The sequence below is a fragment of the Silurus meridionalis genome, chromosome 17, assembly GCF_014805685.1.
Source record: "Silurus meridionalis isolate SWU-2019-XX chromosome 17, ASM1480568v1, whole genome shotgun sequence".
Taxonomy (NCBI): domain Eukaryota; kingdom Metazoa; phylum Chordata; class Actinopteri; order Siluriformes; family Siluridae; genus Silurus; species Silurus meridionalis.
Window position 1 is genome coordinate 11085249 of NC_060900.1, and position 22057 is coordinate 11107305.

General features: G+C 41.7%; 1 protein-coding gene across 2 annotated transcripts in view; it reads right to left on the reverse strand.

Annotated features, from left to right (window-relative positions):
* Positions 1-471: 471 nt before the first annotated feature.
* plat (plasminogen activator, tissue) overlaps positions 472-22057 on the reverse strand; it is a 38469-nt gene continuing 16883 nt past the window's right edge. The window contains exons 10-16 of one of the 2 annotated variants that reach the window (XM_046871490.1): positions 11177-11262; positions 7102-7161; positions 6795-7002; positions 3204-3340; positions 1403-1543; positions 1178-1326; positions 472-982 (exon numbers count right to left, since the gene is read on the reverse strand). In XM_046871490.1, coding sequence (XP_046727446.1) covers positions 821-982; positions 1178-1326; positions 1403-1543; positions 3204-3340; positions 6795-7002; positions 7102-7161; positions 11177-11262 — 943 coding nt within the window. In that variant the 3' untranslated portion in view covers positions 472-820. The remainder of the gene's footprint in view (positions 983-1177; positions 1327-1402; positions 1544-3203; positions 3341-6794; positions 7003-7101; positions 7162-11176; positions 11263-22057) is intronic. The other variant, XM_046871491.1, reaches the window with a different exon arrangement.

The window sequence follows — 22057 nt, forward strand, 5'->3', positions numbered from 1 at the left end:
TTTTTATATGGGAAATATATTTAAAATTTATGTACTCTTCACCCAACATTGTAACCACATTAACCTAATATTATGTAAGTATGAAACAAGACCCAAGAACAGCCTCTATTTTACAATCTGCAAAATAGTAAGAGGATAAAGACAAAGGCAGCTAGGCACTTTTGGTTACACTCACATTAGGCTATTGATATATTTAACGTAATACTTGAATATAGTTTTAATGTATACAGTGCATTCAAAAAGTATTCAGAACCCTTCACTTATTTAAATTTTATGTTGCTGCCTCATACAACAATTGTTCAAATAGATGTTTTTTTAATAATCTACTTTTAGTACCCCATAATGACAAAGAGAAAACATAATTTTTGAAATCTCTGTAAAAAAAAAGAAATATCACATGCACTGTACATAGATACATATATACATACACACATATCTATCTATCTATCTATCTCTCTCTCTCTCTCTCTCTCTCTCTCTCTCTCTATATATATATATATATATATATATATATATGTGTGTGTGTGTGTGTGTGTGTGTGTGTGTGTGTGTGTGTGTGTGTACATTTTTAAACACCAATTACCTTACATGACTGTACTGAGGTTGTCTTGTAAAAATAAATGCAAACAGTAAACTTATAAAATCATAGTAATTGATAATAATAATTGATTTTCTCTACAACCATTCCATCAACTTCCCTTAGAGAATATATTAAGAGCCAGCTTTTACATGCAAAATGTCTGTGCAGTAGTACTAATGTCAGCATAAGGAGATGATTTCAAATTATTCATTTTAATCAGTGTATCTGGGGTTTTGTGAATTAGTTTGATTGCATCTTTCCGAAAATCCAGGTTGTGTACTTTGTAACACGTGTATAAACACCTGGCATGTCTTTCTTTCCACATCCATCCCCCCAGCTAATCAGACCTATCAGGGTCATCTCTCTATCCTTTTCACAAACCAGAGGACCACCTGAGTCACCCTAAAAGTAAAGAGAAAAATAACAGCCAATGATCAGTTAATGAAAACATGGGTTAATCATGGCACCGAAAAGTAAAGACATTTTAATTGAGTTGCAGTGTATGGAACATCAAGACATTTTCTTTTTTACAACACATACATGTGTAGTTCAACAAAACAATATTATTAATCTTTTAGTGGGGAATGTGTTCATCACCTTACAAGCATCGTCCAGGCCACGTGTGTCTCCAGCACAAAGCATGTTTGGAGTTATTTCACGCCCACTGAATTTCTCTGGTACACACTGGTCCTGGGGCCAGAGGCGCACATGACCCTGTTTTACTTGCTCAGAATAAAAGGGAGAGACTGAGAAGGAGACATGCCTTTAACATCAAGTAGATATTGTTTTATTTTTATGTTTTAGAGGTAAAACAAACCTTACATTCTCTTTCTTTGCCGTAACCAGAAATCTCACACTCCATCCAATCTGGGAAAACCATTCCAGGTTTAGGTAAACAGACAGGTAGCACCTCTGGAGAATTTATAGCACAGATGCCAATTGTACTCTTTAGCTTTAACAGGGCTGTTAGACAAAGAGTGAAAGTTAGCATTCAGTCAAATAATGACCATACCACCAAACTGATCAAATAAGAGGTGCATGTAAGGCTACATGGTATTTTATAAATACATCTTCCTTTCTTTAACAACACAAGTAATATAATATTAACTGAAAAGTAGTATATGAGTTAAATGTTTCTTTTTTTTTTATATTTACTTCTACTAGTAATATTTTATACAGTGCTGTGCAAATGTTTTAGACAGTTTCAAACATAAAACTGTTAACCAATTATTGTAAGCAGATGCTAATGATCATCAATTTTATATGTTGGTTGAAACACTTTCATTAACTGAAACAGGAACAGCTGTGTAGGAGCTTCAAAATGGGTGAGAAACAGCCAAACATTTCATATAGCATGGCAAGACTGAGCACAGCAAGACCCTGCAACAAGACACTGCATCAGCAAGGTTTTTCCCAGACAAAGATTTAAAAGCAGACTGGAGTTTTAAGATGTTTAGCTGTTCAAGCTATTTTAAAGAAGCAAAAAATATGGGCAATGTTGAGGCCTGTAAACACAGTGGTCGGCCAAGGAAACTTAATGTAGCAGATGAAAGACATCACAAGGTTAAGTGAATCAACTCTGCACAAAAACATAGGAAATGGGTTGCAGAAAAATGGCAGTAAATCTCTGTACCAATAAGTAAAAATATGTTTGGCTGTAGCAAAAAAAAAAAAAAAAAAAAAAGTATCTGCAGGCAACAGTAAAGCATGGTGTCTAAAATGGTTTAATTTTGTTAATTGATAATCAGAAACAATTTTAAGTAACTATAAATCAGAAAGATTTCTGAAAGCATTCATAATTTACAGTATTTTTTCACAAATGCCTACAACTTTTGAACAGTACTGTATATGCAGTTCCAGTTTTGGACATAAATCTTAGTGTATTTTCTTTTGTTATATTATTTTTAACATTATACCGAAGACATCCAAGATATCATGAAAGGTTCATGAATCGTAAAAGTCTCTAAAACTACAACCAAATGTCATCTACACCACCTCAAGGGGTTTGAAAGGGTTTTAAAGAAATCTTCTACTCATCCTAAAACAAACTCAAACAAGACCACGGTCCTGCCACTGCTATTTCAGTCCTCTGATTAGAAACACATAAAAAAAAAAAAAAAAAAAAAAAAAACATGTGGTGTGCACTAAATTCAACCTAGATATTTTAAGGATCTGAAAAGATGTGTCTATGAGTAATTGTCTCAGATCACTTAACATGTGTTCCCCAACCTAATCAGTCATTATAAGAAAATAACTGTTATGTTGGTAAACGGAGGAAGCACAAAGTATTGACTAAGAGGGGGCAATAATTGTGGAACACATATTTTATAAAGATTTTTTCCTGATAAATCTGTGTTGTTTGCAATTGTTTGATATCGATGACAGTAGAGTTTTTTTTAACAAAAGAACAAAATGCAATTTTTCACAGCCTTCTTTTAGAGGGCACTGTACAATAGACAGACAGACAGACAGACAGACAGACAGACAGACAGACAGACAGACAGATAGATAGATAGATAGATAGATAGATAGATAGATAGATAGATGGATGAATGGATGGATGGAAAGATAGATAGACAGACAGATAGACACACAGAAAGATGGACAGACAGCTCAAAATTACCTATGTCATTATCATAATTTGCATCGTTGTATTGTTCGTAGATAAAATACTTCTCCACATCAAATATCTGCTCACTGCTGGAGTTCTGTTGCCTAAAGGTTCGACCAAGGATCACGGTCAGGCGATTTTCTGCAAATCTAAATATGCAGTCAAGCATTATGAGTATTAATACAGAAAAATCTATTGTATACCAGATATAAAAGGTTTACATACTTCTGTAAAATTGGCAGGTTTTCATTGTGTAAAAGATAAACAAGATAAACAAAGTTATTCCTTTCATTTAGAGTGCTACTTGTGGGAGCTTGTAGATTGCATCATGGCTTGCAGTGCTACAGCACACTTTCACATTTTTTTGTGTTTATGTAGCCATGTGTTTTTGCATTGGTTTATGTAATTTTTCCACCTGTCTTGTCAGTTGTTAATTCCATCATGTGTCCCCAACTGTTTTGAATTGAAACTTTCAGTTGGTCTTTTTTTTTACGCTTACACTGTTTTTCCCACATGTAGATAGATGCTGCCTCTGAAATGGTTAACTGAATTTCATGAATTCAGGCACTGATGTAAATATCATGTGCCAGAGTGAAAAGGCTGTCCTGGTCAATTTGGTCATAAATGTTGCATCTACCCTGTATTAACATCTGTGGGGTTTAATAAAAACTAAATAATAATAAACAAAAATTTCGTAAAATTTTTTATTATTTTTGTGATGTTTATTTCACCATTATGTTTATTATACACTGGCCATAAAAAAAAAAGTCATACTAATATTTCGTTGTATCGCTTTTAGCTTTAATTACGGCACGCATTTGCCGTTGAATCATTTCGATAAGCTTCTGCGATGTCACAACAAGATCTTGTATTGATGATGGGAGAGTCAGACAAGATGATGGTTCCCCACTATCCTTCCAGTTTTTTAATAATGCGTTGGACAATTCTGAACCCAATTTTATTAGTTTCAGCAATCTCCTTGGATGTTTTCTTAGTTTGATGCATGCCAATAATTTGACCCTTCTAAAACAGATTAATATCTTTTCCACGACCACAGAATGTGTCTTCTGACATGGTTGTTTAAGAAATGCGAAGCTACTCACTGGATCAGTAAGGGTTAAAGAATGTGTTGCCAGATGAAACATAATCATCCATGAAATAATTATCAAATGGGAGGCTCTTTCCTATTTGCCTACTTAAATCCAGGTGGTGACTTTTTTTTTGACGGGCAGTGTATGAAAACACATTAAATAAAAAAATACAAACTATTAAAAAACTACTGTCAGTCACATTTACATTTCAGGCACGTCATGCATTTGTACACCAACCACAAGCTGATCATGTAGGTTAATAATTGTTTTTATAGACATCACTTGTACAGTGAGATACCTTTTGGGTACCCCTGGTCAAAAATTCTGTTAATGTGTAAGGTTAAGCAAGTGAAAGATGAAATGATCCCCAAAGAGCATAGGGCAAGTTAAACATAATTTGCAATATTTTAAGCAGTATCAGTGTATCTTTTTTGTTTTCTACAATTTTAAAAGGAAAAAGGAAAAACAGCACCCTGAAGAATGGGAAGGAGACTTGAACTCTCAGATAACTTTGACCAAATGCAAATTGCAACACTTTATAAATACCCAGACTCCTCTAACCTTGTCCCAACAATCAGCAACCATGGGTTCCTCTAAGCAGTTGCCTAGCACTCAGAAAAGGAAAATGATTGATTTTTAGGAGTAGGCAATAAGAGGATAGCAAATGATCTGAGTGTTTTTACAGTAAAACCCTATTGTACGAACAACTAATAGTATGAGCAAACAAAGATATGAGCGACCTTGCTCGCAAAATTTTACCCCATGCTGCCGGTTCCCCGCTTTCGGCCGAGGGTAGCATCAGTCACTTAGTTCATCTCGTGTCGCTCGGTCGCTCTCATTGTTCAGTGCAGCAAAAACTTTTTTAGTGTTATATTTTTATTTCACTATAAATCTTGAAAAATGTCTCCCAAGAAAATCAGTGATGGTGCTGGGAAAACGAAAGTAAATAGAACTACGAGCTATATTCACAAACGAATTATGCTCTCCCAACGGGGTTTTACTGTACCAATTTCCTCCATTCAGAATGTAATTAAGAAATGGCAATTAACAAAGACAGTGGAGGTCACGATAAGGTCTGGAAGGCCAAGAAAAATAAAATAAAAGTGCTTGCATGGTTGCTAGAAAAGCAAGTCAGAACCACAATTTGACTGCAAAAGACCTCCAGGAATATTTGCCAGACTCTGGGGTTGTGGTACACTGTTCAGCGACACCTGCACAAATGTGGCCTTTATGGAAGAGTCATCAGAAAAACCTCTCCAGCGTTCTCAACAAAATTCAGTGTCTGAATTTTGCAAAAGAACATTTACACAGGCCTGATGCATTTTGGAAAAAAGTTCTGTGGACCAATGCGGTTAAAGTAGAATTCTTTGGCTGCAATGAGCAAAGGTGTCTTTGAAGAACAAAGGGCACATAATTTTATGAAAAGAACAACAGTTCAACTGTTGGAGGCATGAGGGTGGATTGATCATGCTTAAGGTTGTACAGCAGCCAATGGCATGAGGGAACATTTCATGGGTAGAGGGAAGAATGGATTTAATTAAATTCCAACAATTTCTGTAAGGAAACATTTGTAAAAAAAATAAATAAAAGCTGAATTTGAAAAAAGGATGGCTTTGACAAATGCACACCTCAAAATCGATGGACTACCTCAAGAGGCAAAAGCTGAAGGTTTTGCCATGGCCCTTACAGTCTCCTGACCAAACATCATTGAAAATCTGTGGAAAGACCTCAAAACAGCAGTGCTTGTGAGATGGCCAAGGAATCTCATAGAACTGGAAGACTGTTTAACAGAAAATGGGTGAAAATATCTTAAACAATAAATGAAAGACTTTTTGTTTCTGTTATTTTGAAAATGTAAAACATGAAAAAAAAAAGATTTTGAACAATGTGAAGGGATGTGTCATTTGTAACTTTACGCCTTTTGGAGATCATTGCATCTACCACTTGCTTAACTGTTCACATTAAATGCAATTTCTATAGTATTGTAATTTAAGAATATACACTAAATAGGTTGCTGAAAGGTGTGGGGTGTACTCACTTTTGTAAGATACTGTACATGGTTTGTGTGTGATCGGATCAATAGCAAGCTATTTGTGCAAAGAAATTTTAAATAATGCAGGTCAAGAGGTAAGCTGCATAGCTAAATCATGATTTAGTCATGATAAGAGCTTCTGTAAAAGAAGTCTTAGCACTGAGTGTCAATGTACACAAAATGTTAAAGAGATCAATTCATTCTTTGTACCTAAGCTAAAATAAAAATAAATATGATAACTATGAATTCATGTTTCAGATTTGTGCTATATCTGTACCGAACCACGAGAGTGTGGGTGAGTCCTTCCATGAGTACTGGAAAGGAAACTCAAGTAAATAAAGAAAGTTTTGCTTGGTGAACTTTTGCCTGTCTCTCTTTCCAACACGATTTATCTTGTTTTCATTTTTTTTACATTACAAAACTTTAGACAAAGTTTTGAATCACAAAGTCCCTGTAACTTGGAAAAAGGAGAATGCTCACCCCTCCTGAAAACAGTGTGCTGCAGAGAGGACCCAACAGGAGTCAATCAAGACTCCCCCACACAGAAAGTTGTGTGATTTTGTACGTGGAGAGTACACAGTAATTGCTGCTTGCCATGGGTGCTGCCTGATGTCACTAACCTGACCACCAAATATTCTGAATACTGGCAGAGAATTAGAGGGCCTTTCAGAGCGATGGCCACAGGAGGCTGAAAGGAAAACCAATTTTTGTCAATCAAAATATTCTAAAATGTCAATTAAGGCATATAAACAGGCTATTTGCACCAGAAATGTTCGAGTTCTCTCACCCCCTCTGGTGGATGTAGGGGCTCTTGGACCAAGAGTTGTGATGGTAGATGGTGTCTTTGCTATATAGGAAAGGCATCATTAGTCAAGTCAAAAGTCATTTTAACAATATAAAGTTGATACAGTACACAGTGACATGAAACAAAGTTCCTCCATGACCAAAGTATATAACATACGTTTTCTTAGACAGAAAAAGAGCTTTATAAAATAAGACAACCCCAATTATGAAAATTATGGGTCAATTTTTTTATATAAATAAACAGAATGCAGTGATTTGCAATTTCATAAACAGATTTTATTCAAAACATGGAAAGCATATCCAATGTCCAAACTGCGGAAATGTACCAATTTAAGGAAATAAACAAGGTACTTTTGGATTTCCTGGCTGCAACATTAAAAATGTTGGGATGGGACAGAAAAAAGACTGCATTTACATTTACATTTGCGGCATTTAGCAGATGCCCTTGTCCAGAGCGACGTACAAAAGTGCTGTGAGTCTCATTTGGCTATAAAGCCAAATGATGGTTTTACAGTAGCATTCTCAAAGTATTGCCGTATTACAGATTCGCCTTCAAGTTGTTCACTGAATACGTGGCAAAATTCAAATAAATCTTTAAAATGTTCTGTGCTTGTGTTAGAATCTCATATCTAGATTTGATCATAAAATCGACTTACATTTTGACTGCAAAAGACTACAACTAATTACCGTATTTTCCGGACTATAAGCCGCTACTTTTTTCCCACGCTTTGAACCCCGCGGCTTATACAATGAAGAGGCTAATTTATGGATTTTTCCTGCTTCAAGCCAAAAATTCATTAATTAAATAATTTCATTAGACCAATGAATTTGGTCTAATGAAATTAACGAACCGGTTCAGGTGAACCAATGAAACTCTTTATCGCCCTAAAGAGTTTATCGCTCCCACTGAATCGGGCTGCACCACATCATAAATATGGATGAGGTTCCTCTGATGTTTGACCTGCCGCTCACTCGGACTGTCTACAGGAAAGGAGAATCATTCGTCACGCTGAAAACAACCAGGCATGGAAAAACGCACTTCACCTGTGATCTGAGCTGCACAACATCGGGAGAAAAGCTTCAACGATGGTGATTTTTAAACGCACAACGATGCCAAAAGATAAACTCCCGAGGGAAATTGTTGTGAAAGGAAGGAGGAAGACAGTGAACAATGACTTTCTTGGTAGGCTACTGTTTAGATACAAGCCGTGTAACAGACACTATCTTTCGTTTAGGCCTGTGTAAAGTTCATTAGTTTCAATGTAGGCATATATACACAGGTGCGGCTTATTTATGTTCAAAATAAAAATCTTTGGCAAATTCAGTGGGTGCGGCTTATATTTGGGTGCGCTTAATAGTCTGGAAATTAAGGTAGGTTAATTGGCACAGGTCAGAATTATAATTGGGTGAATAAAGGAGTATCTTATTTGTATATACAGCCTTTTGTGAATAGGTTATTTGGTAAAGGAGCAGATCTGGAGGGGGATCATGATTATAGAGTGTTTTGGTGAACTGGAATGTATGGATTATTTTGCTCCCCCAACATCCAACATCCAACAGCCTGAGGTACCAGTGATCTTGTCCCTTTCTTCTTTCTAGACTTTCCTAATTAATCCCCCATGCTCTAGCATGTAATTGATGGAGTTCGTTTCAAATGGAGACCATTTGCTGCTGCTAAAGATTGTTCCCCTATATTTAGCAATCTAAAGATTCGTTAAGTTACTGATACAGTAGGTAAATGAAAGTCTCTAATAGATCCTTTTCCGCTTGCACTCTACTGTGCTCTTGCTCAGCCAGCTCAACCTCATACTCTTCTGAGGAGAAAGCAGATTGATGCACACTGTCAAGCTGGGTGGTGCCTTGAGTGACGTCTCTGAGCAAGTAGCCTTGACCAGACAATCTTTGTTGTCCTGCTGAACCTCTAGCTGTAACTGTTTCACCAGAAAGCATACCTTTGATACAAAGATTATTTAGATTTTTGGAGATCAGTGCCTGTAATGTCGATGGTAAAATGTGTCTGCTGATTGATCCTCCAGTTTTACAAGGTAAGAGATGTCTTTCTCCTGCTGTGAAGTTGCTTTCAGCTCTTGCATGAGTTTACTAAGCACTCGCCTGTTGAGTCATAAACCTATACAATTTATTATAGTTTTCTTGCACTTGGGTAGTAAGGTGTTCGATTTCCCTTCCAGGTGTAAGGAGAGTTCTAGGCAAATCATGTCGTGACCGTGAAGATGGAGCTGATAATTCAGAGGACTTGCTGAATTATTGCATGACATCCTGGTGTTGCTCCCATGGAAAGGCTTGAATTGGAGGGCTGCCAGTTCATGCATTGGGTGCAAACTGCACAGAACTTCTTAAAGGAATAGCGTTGTGTGTACATGCCCTACTTGATAATTACTGTTGTCCTGAAAGGCAGATTAAATAGTGACTATAATCTTATAAAAGAATGTATACTTACAGCATTTGGGGATATCACAGAGTTCCCATGTCAGCTGGGCTCCTTTATAAATGTGACACCAGGGGCCAATATCACCGTCTGGGTTCCTAACAAGATTAAAAATAAATTTAAAAAATCATGTACATATGGTCCTGTATTTTATTATGTAATTTCAGTTTCGCAGATATGGGGTGAATTCAAGTATAATGCCAACAGAATATGTTCACCATGTTATTTATCGTCTTGTACCACAACATAAAATGTAAACATATTGTAATGGGGTTTTCGTTTTGCTTCTTTTGAAATGGTTCTCTACATTAAAAGGTAAGTTCCCTTTCAGGAACTCGAGCTGCGTCGAAACGCTTTGGGAACGCGCCTGAGTGTTCACGCTCTGAAATAATGTGTGTAATCAGTCAAAAATTGGACGCTGGCCGTCACCGGTGAGGTGACGTCACGACCAGGAGTATAAAGCGCATATGAGAGAGGACAGCGGCAGCTTCTGTTGTTCAGGAAGCGCTCTGTGTGTTGTGTTGTCTGTCAGATTGTTTGTCGGAAAAAGAAAAAAAAAAAAAAAAGGAAGGGAGATCTATGTATTTCCCGGGAGCGGAGCACGCACGTCGGTTCTCGAGAGATCCGGCTGCGTGTCTATGACTTCACTCCGCTCCCGAGCGGCTCGCCTCGGTTCTGCCCGCTCACAGTTCCTGTGCTCGCATGGACCTCGCAGAGGGTTTCGAGGCGGCTTGTCCCTTTCTTCTTTCTAGACTTTCCTAATTAATCCCCATGCTCTAGCATGTAATTGATGGAGTTCGTTTCAAATGGAGACCATTTGCTGCTGCTAAAGATTGTTCCCCTATATTTAGCAATCTAAAGATTCGTTAAGTTACTGATACAGTAGGTAAATGAAAGTCTCTAATAGATCCTTTTCCGCTTGCACTCTACTGTGCTCTTGCTCAGCCAGCTCAACCTCATACTCTTCTGAGGAGAAAGCAGATTGATGCACACTGTCAAGCTGGGTGGTGCCTTGAGTGACGTCTCTGAGCAAGTAGCCTTGACCAGACAATCTTTGTTGTCCTGCTGAACCTCTAGCTGTAACTGTTTCACCAGAAAGCATACCTTTGATACAAAGATTATTTAGATTTTTGGAGATCAGTGCCTGTAATGTCGATGGTAAAATGTGTCTGCTGATTGATCCTCCAGTTTTACGCAAGGTAAGAGATGTCTTTCTCCTGCTGTGAAGTTGCTTTCAGCTCTTGCATGAGTTTACTAAGCACTCGCCTGTTGAGTCATAAACCTATACAATTTATTATAGTTTTCTTGCACTTGGGTAGTAAGGTGTTCGATTTCCCTTCCAGGTGTAAGGAGAGTTCTAGGCAAATCATGTCGTGACCGTGAAGATGGAGCTGATAATTCAGAGGACTTGCTGAATTATTGCATGACATCCTGGTGTTGCTCCCATGGAAAGGCTTGAATTGGAGGGCTGCCAGTTCATGCATTGGGTGCAAACTGCACAGAACTTCTTAAAGGAATAGCGTTGTGTGTACATGCCCTACTTGATAATTACTGTTGTCCTGAAAGGCAGATTAAATAGTGACTATAATCTTATAAAAGAATGTATACTTACAGCATTTGGGGATATCACAGAGTTCCCATGTCAGCTGGGCTCCTTTATAAATGTGACACCAGGGGCCAATATCACCGTCTGGGTTCCTAACAAGATTAAAAATAAATTTAAAAAATCATGTACATATGGTCCTGTATTTTATTATGTAATTTCAGTTTCGCAGATATGGGGTGAATTCAAGTATAATGCCAACAGAATATGTTCACCATGTTATTTATCGTCTTGTACCACAACATAAAATGTAAACATATTGTAATGGGGTTTTCGTTTTGCTTCTTTTGAAATGGTTCTCTACATTAAAAGGTAAGTTCCTTTCAGGAACTCGAGCTGCGCCGAACGCTTTGGGAACGCGCCTGAGTGTTCACGCCTGAAATAATGTGTGTAATCAGTCAAAATTGACGCTGGCCGTCACCGGTGAGGTGACGTCACGACCAGGAGTATAAAGCGCATATGAGAGAGGACAGCGGCAGCTTCTGTTGTTCAGGAAGCGCTCTGTGTGTTGTGTTGTCTGTCAGATTGTTTGTCGGAAAAAGAAAAAAAAAAAAAAAAGGAAGGAGATCTATGTATTTCCGGAGCGGAGCACGCACGCCGGTTCTCGAGAGATCCGGCTGCGTGTCTATGACTTCACTCCGCTCCCGAGCGGCTCGCCTCGGTTCTGCCCGCTCACAGTTCCTGTGCTCGCATGGACCTCGCAGAGGGTTTCGAGGCGGGCTTGTCCCTTTCTCCAACCTCACCTGCTTGGTCCAGCACTCTTTGCAGGCTCAAGCACGCCTTTCGCGGATTCTTCCTCTGCGGCGAGAGCGTAGCTCCGCCTCTCTTCTTTGAAAAGGGGCGGCGCTTTGCGAGCTAGGCTCATAGAGCTTTGGAGTTGGGGCGGAGCTATGTCGCCCTGAGGGATGCGGCTGCGCACATTCTGCGCATTTTTCGCTCAGTTTTTCTGCGCATTCTGTGCATGATCTGCGATATTTCGCCGCTCATGGTGACGCCGCACATTCTGCTCTCACTCCTCGTAGCATTGTAAATAATAATAATAATAATAATAATACATTTTATGTATATATAGCCTTTTTCTGACACCAGGTCGCAACCTTCATGTCGGGATTTTCCGTCCTTTCCAGACCTGTACACTAAGTGTCATGGTCATGGGCATGGCCCCTCCGGCCCTTCGACATTGTGTTGAAAACAACCAAAAAAAAAAAAAGGAAGGAGATCTATGTATTTCCGGAGCGGAGCACGCACGTCGGTTCTCGAGAGATCCGGCTGCGTGTCTATGACTTCACTCCGCTCCCGAGCGGCTCGCCTCGGTTCTGCCCGCTCACAGTTCCTGTGCTCGCATGGACCTCGCAGAGGGTTTCGAGGCGGGCTTGTCCCTTTCTCCAACCTCACCTGCTTGGTCCAGCACTCTTTTGCAGGCTCGAAGCACGCCTTTCGCGGATTCTTCCTCTGCGGCGAGAGCGTAGCTCCGCCTCTCTTCTTTGAAAAGGGGCGGCGCTTTGCGAGCTACGCTCATAGAGCTTTGGAGTTGGGGGCGGAGCTATGTCGCTTCCTGAGGGATGCGGCTGCGCACATTCTGCGCATTTTTCGGCTCAGTTTTTCTGCGCATTCTGTGCATGATCTGCGATATTTCGCCGCTCATGGTGACGCCGCACATTCTGCTCTCACCCTCGTATTAAGATTAAATGATTAAAGTAAATGACGCTGGGCACGCCGGCGGATTCTTCCTCTGCGGCGAGAGCGTAGCTCCGCCTCTCTTTCTTTGAAAAGGGGCGGCGCTTTGCGAGCTAGGCTCATAGAGCTTTGGAGTGGTGGGCGGAGCTATGTCGCTTCGAGGATGCGGCTGCACATTCTGCGCATTTTTCGGCTCAGTTTTTCTGCGCATTCTGTGCATGATCTGCGCATATTTCGCCGCGCTCATGGTGACGCGCACATTCTGCTCTCACTCCTCGTATTAAGATTAAATGATTAAAGTAAATGACGCTCGGGGGCACGCCTTTCGGCGGATTCTTCCTCTGCGGCGAGAGCGTAAGCTCCGCCTCTCTTTCTTTGAAAAGGGGGCGGCGCTTTGCGAGCTAGGCTCATAGAGCTTTGGAGTGGTGGGCGGAGCTATGTCGCTTCCCGAGGGATGCGGCTGCGCACATTCTGCGCATTTTTCGGCTCAGCTTCTCTGCACATTCTGTACATGATCTGCGCATATTGCGCCGTGCTAATTGTGCCGCGCACATTCTGCTCGCATTTTTTGTGCGATCGCTCCACTCCCGTAGAGCACTCCTCGAGTGGGGTTCTCTCACTCCTCGTAGCATTGTAAATAATAATAATAATAATAATAATAATAATAATACATTTTTATGTATATATAGCCTTTTTCTGACACCAGGTCGCAACCTTCATGTCGGGATTTTCCCGTCCTTTCCAGACCTGTACACTAAGTGTCATGGTCATGGGCATGGCCCCTCCGGCCCCTTTCGACATTGTGTTGAAAAACAACCAAAAAAAAAAAAAAACAAAGACCGCACTGCCCCGACCGCAGCCCTCGTCTCCCATCGGGAGGTGCAAAAACGCAGTGTCGCGACTCGCTCTTCCCTTGTGAGGGATCCTGCGCGGCGCTCGCATCGAGCCCACGTGAGGTGACAGGTCTGAGGACTGTCATCTTCAACAGGATGACTTCAATGAAGAGATCCTGACACAGACCTTTCTGGGGATCTGGCCGTGAAGGGGCGTGCCACACCGCTTTATCCGGTGCCTGCCTTGTTCTGGCCCCCTCAGGGACCTGGTCCGTTAACCCTGCCACCCTCGGTGCTTCAGGGCACGGCCAGCTCCGGCGAGCTCTCTCCGTGGTCTCCACCCGGCATCGTTGTGGTCCCGGAGATCTCGCCTCCCCTAGAGCCGTCTCAGGGTGCTCCCTTGGCTCTGGACCGGAGGTCAGTCTCAAGAGACTGGTACCCCTGAGGCGCTTTCTGGCAGCTTGGCAAGCTCTTCCAGATGTGTCCTGGTGGGTCCTGCGTACTGTAGAGCGAGGCTATTCGATTCAGTTCGGGTCTCCTCCGCCCCATTTTTACGGGGTTCTTCTCACCCTGGTGGGAAGCCGGCAGGCTCTGGTCATGGAACAGGAAGTAAACACTCTCCTGAGGAGGGGGGCCATCAAGGTGGTCCCTCCATCAGTATGGGAGTCCAGGTTATACACCTGGAACTTCATAGTTCCTAGGGTACACGGAGGGTTACGTCCTATCTTAGATCTACGTCAGCTGGACCGCTCTCTCATGAGACTCAGGTTCAAGATGCTGACCCTCAAGCAGGTCGTGCTTCAAATCAGATCCGAGGACTGGTTTGTCACGGTAGGTCTGAAGGATGCGTACTTTCATGTATCCATCCTACCTTCTCGCAGGAAGTTCTTGAGGTTCGCTTCGGGGCCGAAGCTTACCAATCCAGGTTCTTCCGTTTGACCTTGCCCGTTCACCCCGTACCTTCATGAAATATGTGGATGCGGCTCTGGTTCCCCTGAGGTCTCAGGGCATCCGCATCCCCAACTACTTCAACGAAAGGTTGATCCAAGCTCATTCTGTGCTGTTGGCGGTCCGGCATTGAGGTGTCGTTCTTGCCCACATGAAGGCGTTGGGGTTTTCGGCTACATGCCGGGAAGAGTGTGCTTTCTCCATTACTGAGAACCACCTATCTCGGTGTCGTTCGGGATTCGACTACTTTGTGTGCGCAGCTTTCCCCTGCCCACATTGTAGCCATCCTTATGGCCCTCAGGAAGGTCAGAGAAGGGCGGCCTCTCACTGTTGAGCAGTTCCAGACACTGCTAGGGCTTATGGCAGCTGCGTCCAGTGCGATTCCACTTGGCCCGCTGTACATGAGACCCCTTCAGTGGTGGCTCAGGACCCGTGGGTTTTTAATGGAGGGGTAACCCCCTCCGCACTATCAAGGTCACGCGGCGATGCCTACGTGCCTTAGATGTTTGGAGAGATCCCCGGCTCCTATCTCCAGGCCCTGTGCTGGGAGTCCCCGGTCATTGCTTAATGCTAACGGCGGATGCGTCCCTCACGGGGCGGGGGGCGATCATGGCTATGTCAACCATCTAGGAGATCTGCGTTCGCGCCCCCTGTGCAGGCTGGCGCACCAGATCCTCCTTTGGGCCCAGGAGAAGCTCCTCTCATTGAGGGCGGTGTACATCCCGGGCTGGTTGAACGAGGCAGCAGACACCCTGTCGAGGCGGGTGTTGAGACCCGGGGAATGGCAAGCATATCTCAGGCTTGGCTGAGGCTGCGTCTGTACGCTTCCCCTGTCGCGCTGCTTCCGGGAGTTCTGGAGAGGGTTCGCCGGGACGGAGTCAGTCTCCTCCTGGTAGCGCCATGGTGGCCGCGCAAACTATGTTTCGCAGACATGGTGGCTCTCCTCGAGCATCCTCCGTAGAGGATTCCTCTGAGGAGGGGTCTCCTTTACCGGTTAGGGGGTGCCATATTTCACCCCCGCCCAGAGCTGTGGAGGATGTGGCCCCTGAGGGGGCACAGCTCCGAGGTTCTGGTCTCTCCTCCGAGGTGGTAGAGACCATGCTCCGCTCCAGAGCTCCCTCCACGAGGAGGTCGTATGCTGCCAGGTGGCAGCTGTTCTGCTCGTGGTGTGAGAACCACCAGCTGGATCCAGTCCACTGCCCGGTTGGTTCAGTGCTGGAATTCCTCCAGGGACAGTTGCCAGGGGTTGGCTCTGTCCACCCTAAAAGTCTACGCATCTGCCATTTCGGTCTATCGTGCCCCCGTGGCCTGGGCCATCTCTGGGCGAGGCCCGATGGTAACGCGTTTTCTCCGCGGCACCCGGAGGCTGAGGCCCCCGGTGCAACATGGAGTGCCTAGGTGGGACCTGGCCGTCGTTTGGGGGCTCTTTCTGAACCCCCCTTTGAGCCTTAGCCGAGGTTGTACAGGGGATTACATCCCCAAGGTGCCATCGGTTGTCCCATGACCCATAAGATTACGGGCATTCTATCCTCCTCTGTTCCAGGCCCCAGACCAGGAGAAACTGAACCGGCCTTGTCCGGTGCGCGCACTGGACACCTACGTCCACGGGACGGGCCCTTGGAGAAGGACCTATTAGCTGCTCGTCTGCTACAGCCCTCCCAAGAGAGCCCTTTCTTGCTGTTAAGCAGGCTCTGAGCAGGTGCACTGTTGATGCGATCACATCTTATGGGTCCTCTGGTCTCCCCGCTCCATTCGGGGGTCAGAGCTCTCTCCACCCGGAGTGTGGCTGCCTCAGAGTCTCGGTCCTCTGGAGTTCCCCCGAGACCTGTGTAACGCTGCAGGTTGGTCCACCCCACTGGCCTTTTGTGCGGTTCTATAACCTAGACCGCAGTGCCACTCTTGGCCCCTCATTCCTTCTCTAGCTGTCATGACAGACACACACTAGGCAGGGACTGGTCAGTCTGGCGTGATTGGACACTCATTCCCAAAGCGTTTCGACGCAGCTCGAGTTCCTGAAAGGGAACGTCTCTAGGTTACGTATGTAACCCTAGTTCCCTGAGGGAACGAGACGCTGCGTCTCTATGCCACACCGCCGGCGTCCCTGCAGCGCTTCCTTCTCCCTTGCAAAAGCTGCCGCTGTCCTCTCTCATATGCGCTTTATACTCCTGGTCGTGACGTCACGTCACCGTGAGCGTCTCGTTCCCTCAGGGAACTAGGGTTACATACGTAACCTAGAGACGTTTTTAAGTTAACCATATTTGAATAAAAAAAAATCTAAAAACTGTGTAATTTATGATCATTCATCCCATCAGTGTAAATTCTCCTTTTAATGTTTCTTTGGTGTTTTCTGGTTGGAGGTTGTGAATTAAACGAATTAGAAACATTGCATAAATGTAAATGTCTGGCTGACTATAAATGATTCTTCTCAACAATTTCTAATCTATATTTTCTCCATCTATATGTTCTGTTGCATGAGATAAGCTGCCTCTTGGACACTCATATCAATTGGCCATTTTGCCCTAATACTTAATTTGGCTCAATAGGTTCCCTGGTGATCTAGTGGTTAGGATTCGGCGCTCTCACCGTCGTGGCCCAGGTTCGATTCCCGGTCAGGGAACCGAACCCAGCCATTAGGGTTGCAAAAGCCAGTGCACTCTTAGTGCTGGTCCCAAGCCCGTATAAATAGGGAGGGTTGCGTTAGGAAGGGCATCCAGCGTAAAAACGTGCCAAAATCTAACATGCGGATCATGAATACGGATGATCCGCTGTGGGAGAAGCCGAAAGAAAGTACTTAATTTGGCCTAATCTTATGTAGTGTCTTCATGATGACATTTTTATGTCATCTTATAATTACTTAACTTACTTAATCTCAAATCTTAATAAATTGACAGGGATTCACTCTCACCATCATTTACATTAACTTTCAAATCCTCAGTATAATATTTTATAAAGTCTTTTCAATTGTGGAGTTTAGTTAATTCAGCAAAAGACTTAATAGAAATGTCAGGCTATTACTGTTATTTGAATGAATAGGTTCACTAAGAAATTATAGAACTAATTAAAATTTGCTGTTTCAAGAACCAGCAGGAAAGGAGCAGCAACAATATCTCCAAAAACTCAGTTTAAAATGCAATATTCAAATTGGCAATGCAATATTTAAAATGGAAATGTATTTCTGTATTTCTGTTTACATTTTCTATTACCATATGTGCAAAGTTTGGTGCAAAAGGAAAATTAAATTATATAATTTACATTTGCCATATCCAACAGTAGTTTTTATATGTAAATTACATACTAATTTTAATGCTTTATAAGTTGCCCACATCAATTTATGTCAGAAATGGAAGCAAAATGATCATTTAAATGTTAGTCCTTAATGCAATTAGAATCATGGCTAGGACACTTTGGATTGCATTTTCATTATAATACTGTGTGATATTTGTAGCAAAATTCCGTGTGTATTTCAAAATGCATTCTGAGCCAAAGTTAGATCTAAAAGTTAGCAAAATTGTGATTTAAATGCATTTAATGCATTGACACTTAGGACATTTAAAAATGCATTTTCATTTACCAGCCAGTCGATGTAAAGTTGATGTGTATTTGAAAATGCATTACAAGCTGACCACGGCCACTCTCCGTCATAGCAAACCCTGTAGCAGTTTCTCCAAAAATCTGCCCAAGCACTGAAGCACCAAATGTGGTCAGTTCAGAAAGCATTTTCAAATCTACATCCATTTATAAGGGGTGTTAAATAAAAATGCATTTTCAAACGTCAATGCATTAAAAAGACATTTAAATCAGTATTTTGATACCTTTTTATCTATACCTTTGGCTTAGAATGGATTTTGAAATACACATTGAATTTAGCTACAAATATCACACAGTGATTTAGGACAAATAAGATTTAAATTATAATTTTGCTACTGCTTGGACAATTTACACATATAAAATCAATCTGGGTAATACATTTTAATTTTGCAACTTGTAAAATGTTGGGTACATACAATTACCATAATTTCCGGACTATAAAGCACACCCATATATAAGCTGCACCCACTGAATTTGACAAAGATTTTTATTTTTAACATAAATAAGCCGCACCTGTCTACACTGAACTAATAACCTTTACACAGGCTTTAACAAAAGACACTAAATGCAATATGTTGCGCTTGTATTAGGAGCATAGCGGTATTTTGGGAATAGCCTGCCACTGCATTTTACCGGTATTACTGCGTGTGTGGAGACCGAGGATTATGTCCTTTTTATTTTCTGATGCTTATTTCTACGTTTCTTTGACTAACCCATAACGCTGTTGCCAAGAAAAATAAAAAAGCACGAGTTTTGGAAACCTGTCTGTGCTTATATGATTTCTGTTGCAACTGGAGTTTTAGTGAGCTCTCCCTTCACCCAGACTCAACGCGTTACAACGGCTTGTATCTAAACAGTAGCCGACCGAGAAAGTCATTGTTCACTGTCTTCCTCCTTCCTTTCACAACTACAGTGGTACCTTGACCTACGAGTGCGTTATTGTACGAGCTTTCCGAGGTACGAGCGGTCACTCGGTCGAATTTTTTGCTTTGTTACTCAAGCAAAAAATTGAGGTAAGAGCTCAAGGCACCGCTGCTAGATGGCGAAGTGAAGATTGTGACGAAAATTAAGGTAAGCAAATAAGAAAAAGTAAAAAAATTTTAAAGTTTAGGGATAACTTTGCACATGTAGTGAAATACAGAATTACATTTCCATATAAATATTGCATTGTCGTTTTGTCATTTGTCAAAGCATTGTTGCATTGTCATTTTGCATATTGCATTTTTAAAAAATAAATAAATAAATAAAAAGTTTTTCGCTACCTATATGCTTCCATTCTCCATGATCATCATGAGAAACATTAGGTATCTTGGCAATAGAATAGACAAGCTTAGTCTATTGCAGCATGACCCAGAGAGTGGAAATGCAGCACGCTTTGTTACACTGAGACATGGCTGCAACAGGGTATTATACTACTTCAAGCCCCAACATTAACAAAATAACGGTGAACAGAGATGCTGGACTGAGTAGTAAGAAAAAAGGCGTGGTGGGTGTTGCACTGTTTGTAAACAACAGATGTGTAAATTGTTGCATGCTACCGTGAAGGAGCATCACTGTTACCCAAATGTTGAACTGTTGTCTTTTAGTTTATGCTAATATTATCTTCCAAGGGGAGATCCCACTATAGATAACCGGAAAGTGGTATGTGACGTAATATACTCAGCTTTTGCGATACTCCAAACTCCAAAGTTTGTTAACCATGTTACCAAAGAGAACAGAAGACTGGATCTCCTGTACAGAAATGTGAAGAGCGCATACACCTTTTACTTTGCCACCACTGGGAAGGTTTGACCATAACCTAGTTCTACTGTCACCCACATACTGACCTGTTGTCCTAAAGCATTCTGTGGCAAAGAAAACATTAAAAAGATTATCAAAAGAGGAGGAAGGAGCTCTGAAGACCTGCTTTTTTGTTGTTGTTGATAACCTTTCTTGATAACCTTGAACAACCAAGGACCTTATGAACAAAAACAACTTAGACGAAAGGACAAAAAAGAAAAATGAGGGGTGTGCAGAAAGAGCTGAAAGGACTAAGGAAGAAAAAAGAAGCCTATAGAAGGAAGCTGGAAGGAAAGCTTAAAAAAAACAATGCTAGGAGGTGTGGGCTGGTATAAAGCTGATCACTGACTTCATAGGAAAATAACAGCCTGTGGAAGGCAGTCTAGAAATTGCAAACAAACTGGATATTTTTTTCAAAAGGTATAGCACAATACCCTTGCACCCTATTTCCTCCACTTCCTCATCATCATTACTATAACTGTTCTTCTCCCACTCCCCAAAGATCAAGACCAAACAACTTTTCTCACCCAGACATCTGCACCACTTCTCACCAGCTGACCTCACAACAGATCACCCACCCTCATCCTACAGACCAAAGATAATCACAACTTCCACCTCATCTAGCTGTCATGCCTGGATAGGTCAAAAGACTTGGAAACTTGTAAAAAGCTTTCTGTTCCGATGGAATCAGTCCAAGGGTACAGAAAGCCTGCACTAACCAGCTGTGTGGCATTCTCCAGCAACTCTTCAATCTAAGCCTTCAACAAAGGAAAGCACCATGGCTGTAGAAAACATTATGCTCGGTTCCTGTTTTAAAGAAAATATCGTCCTCATCTCTGAATGACTACAGTCCCATGTCCCTCACACATCACAAGCCATAAAGGTCTTTAAGAGTCTAGTGCTGCTCCATCTTAGGCCGCAGGTTAGCGCTTTTATATTTTTCAGGGCTCACTCCCATCTGGACTACAACACAACCACCAATACAATGAGAAGAACTTTTAACACAATCCAACCTCTCATTCTAATAAAGAAAATTGAAAGTGTGCATGTGGGCATGTCCATGATCTCCTGGATCAATGATTGCCTGCTGGACAGACCCCAGGTTGTATCGTTGAGATACTGCTTGTCTGAGCACCTACTGAGCAGCATTGCTGCACCACATCTACTTTTTTTAAGGTCCACAATCTTCATGAGGTGGTACACGACTAGAGCTGGTGCAACCTCAGGATGCCTCGGGATGGATAGAGAAAGAGAATCAGTGGTGAGGAATTATTGTAGCTGCTGTTCATAATATTAACAAGCACAAGTTGATAATGTGCATGTGATCAGATGTACTAGAGCACAAGGTTATGATATGTGTAGGCCTTGCTAAAAAGATACATCTTTAATCTGCACTTAAACTGGGAGAGTGTGTCTGAGCCCCGAACTACAGTGGCCGAGAAGTGCAAAACACATTAACAAATCTGAAAACAAAATAACAAATGCAAAAACAAAACAACAAATCCGAAAACAAATGAACAAATCCGAAAACACAACGACAAAATTCAGACAAACCGGAAAAGGTAGGTATAGTTGGACACCTGTGATTCAAAATATACAGGAAGTATGGAATCTCATAACTTTGTTTCTTGTACATGTGTAAAGTTTACTTTAAACATTTTTATTTTAATATTTCGATTAGTGTGCCTTTAAATATAGAAAAAAACAGAAGTAAAAACAAACACTGGCAAGGAGAAGATAGAAATAATTCAAAGCAACTTTGAGGAAGGACATTCATATGCAGTGATGTTGGAGATACTGCAGTATATCATGACATAAAGATTAGTTTCTACACTTTTACACATACAGTATGTTTTCCCTTCCGCAGACTGTTACTTTAGACGCTTTATGGTCTGATATCCATAACTGGCTTTACCCAAAGGTTCCCCATCTAAGTAAAATTACTGTGAAGGACATTATGTTTGGACTCGTAATGAACAATAACAAAGACGACTTTCTTGTTAATAATATACTTCCGATGGGAAGATTTTATATACAAAATTGAAATACTTAAAAGTGAAACCAC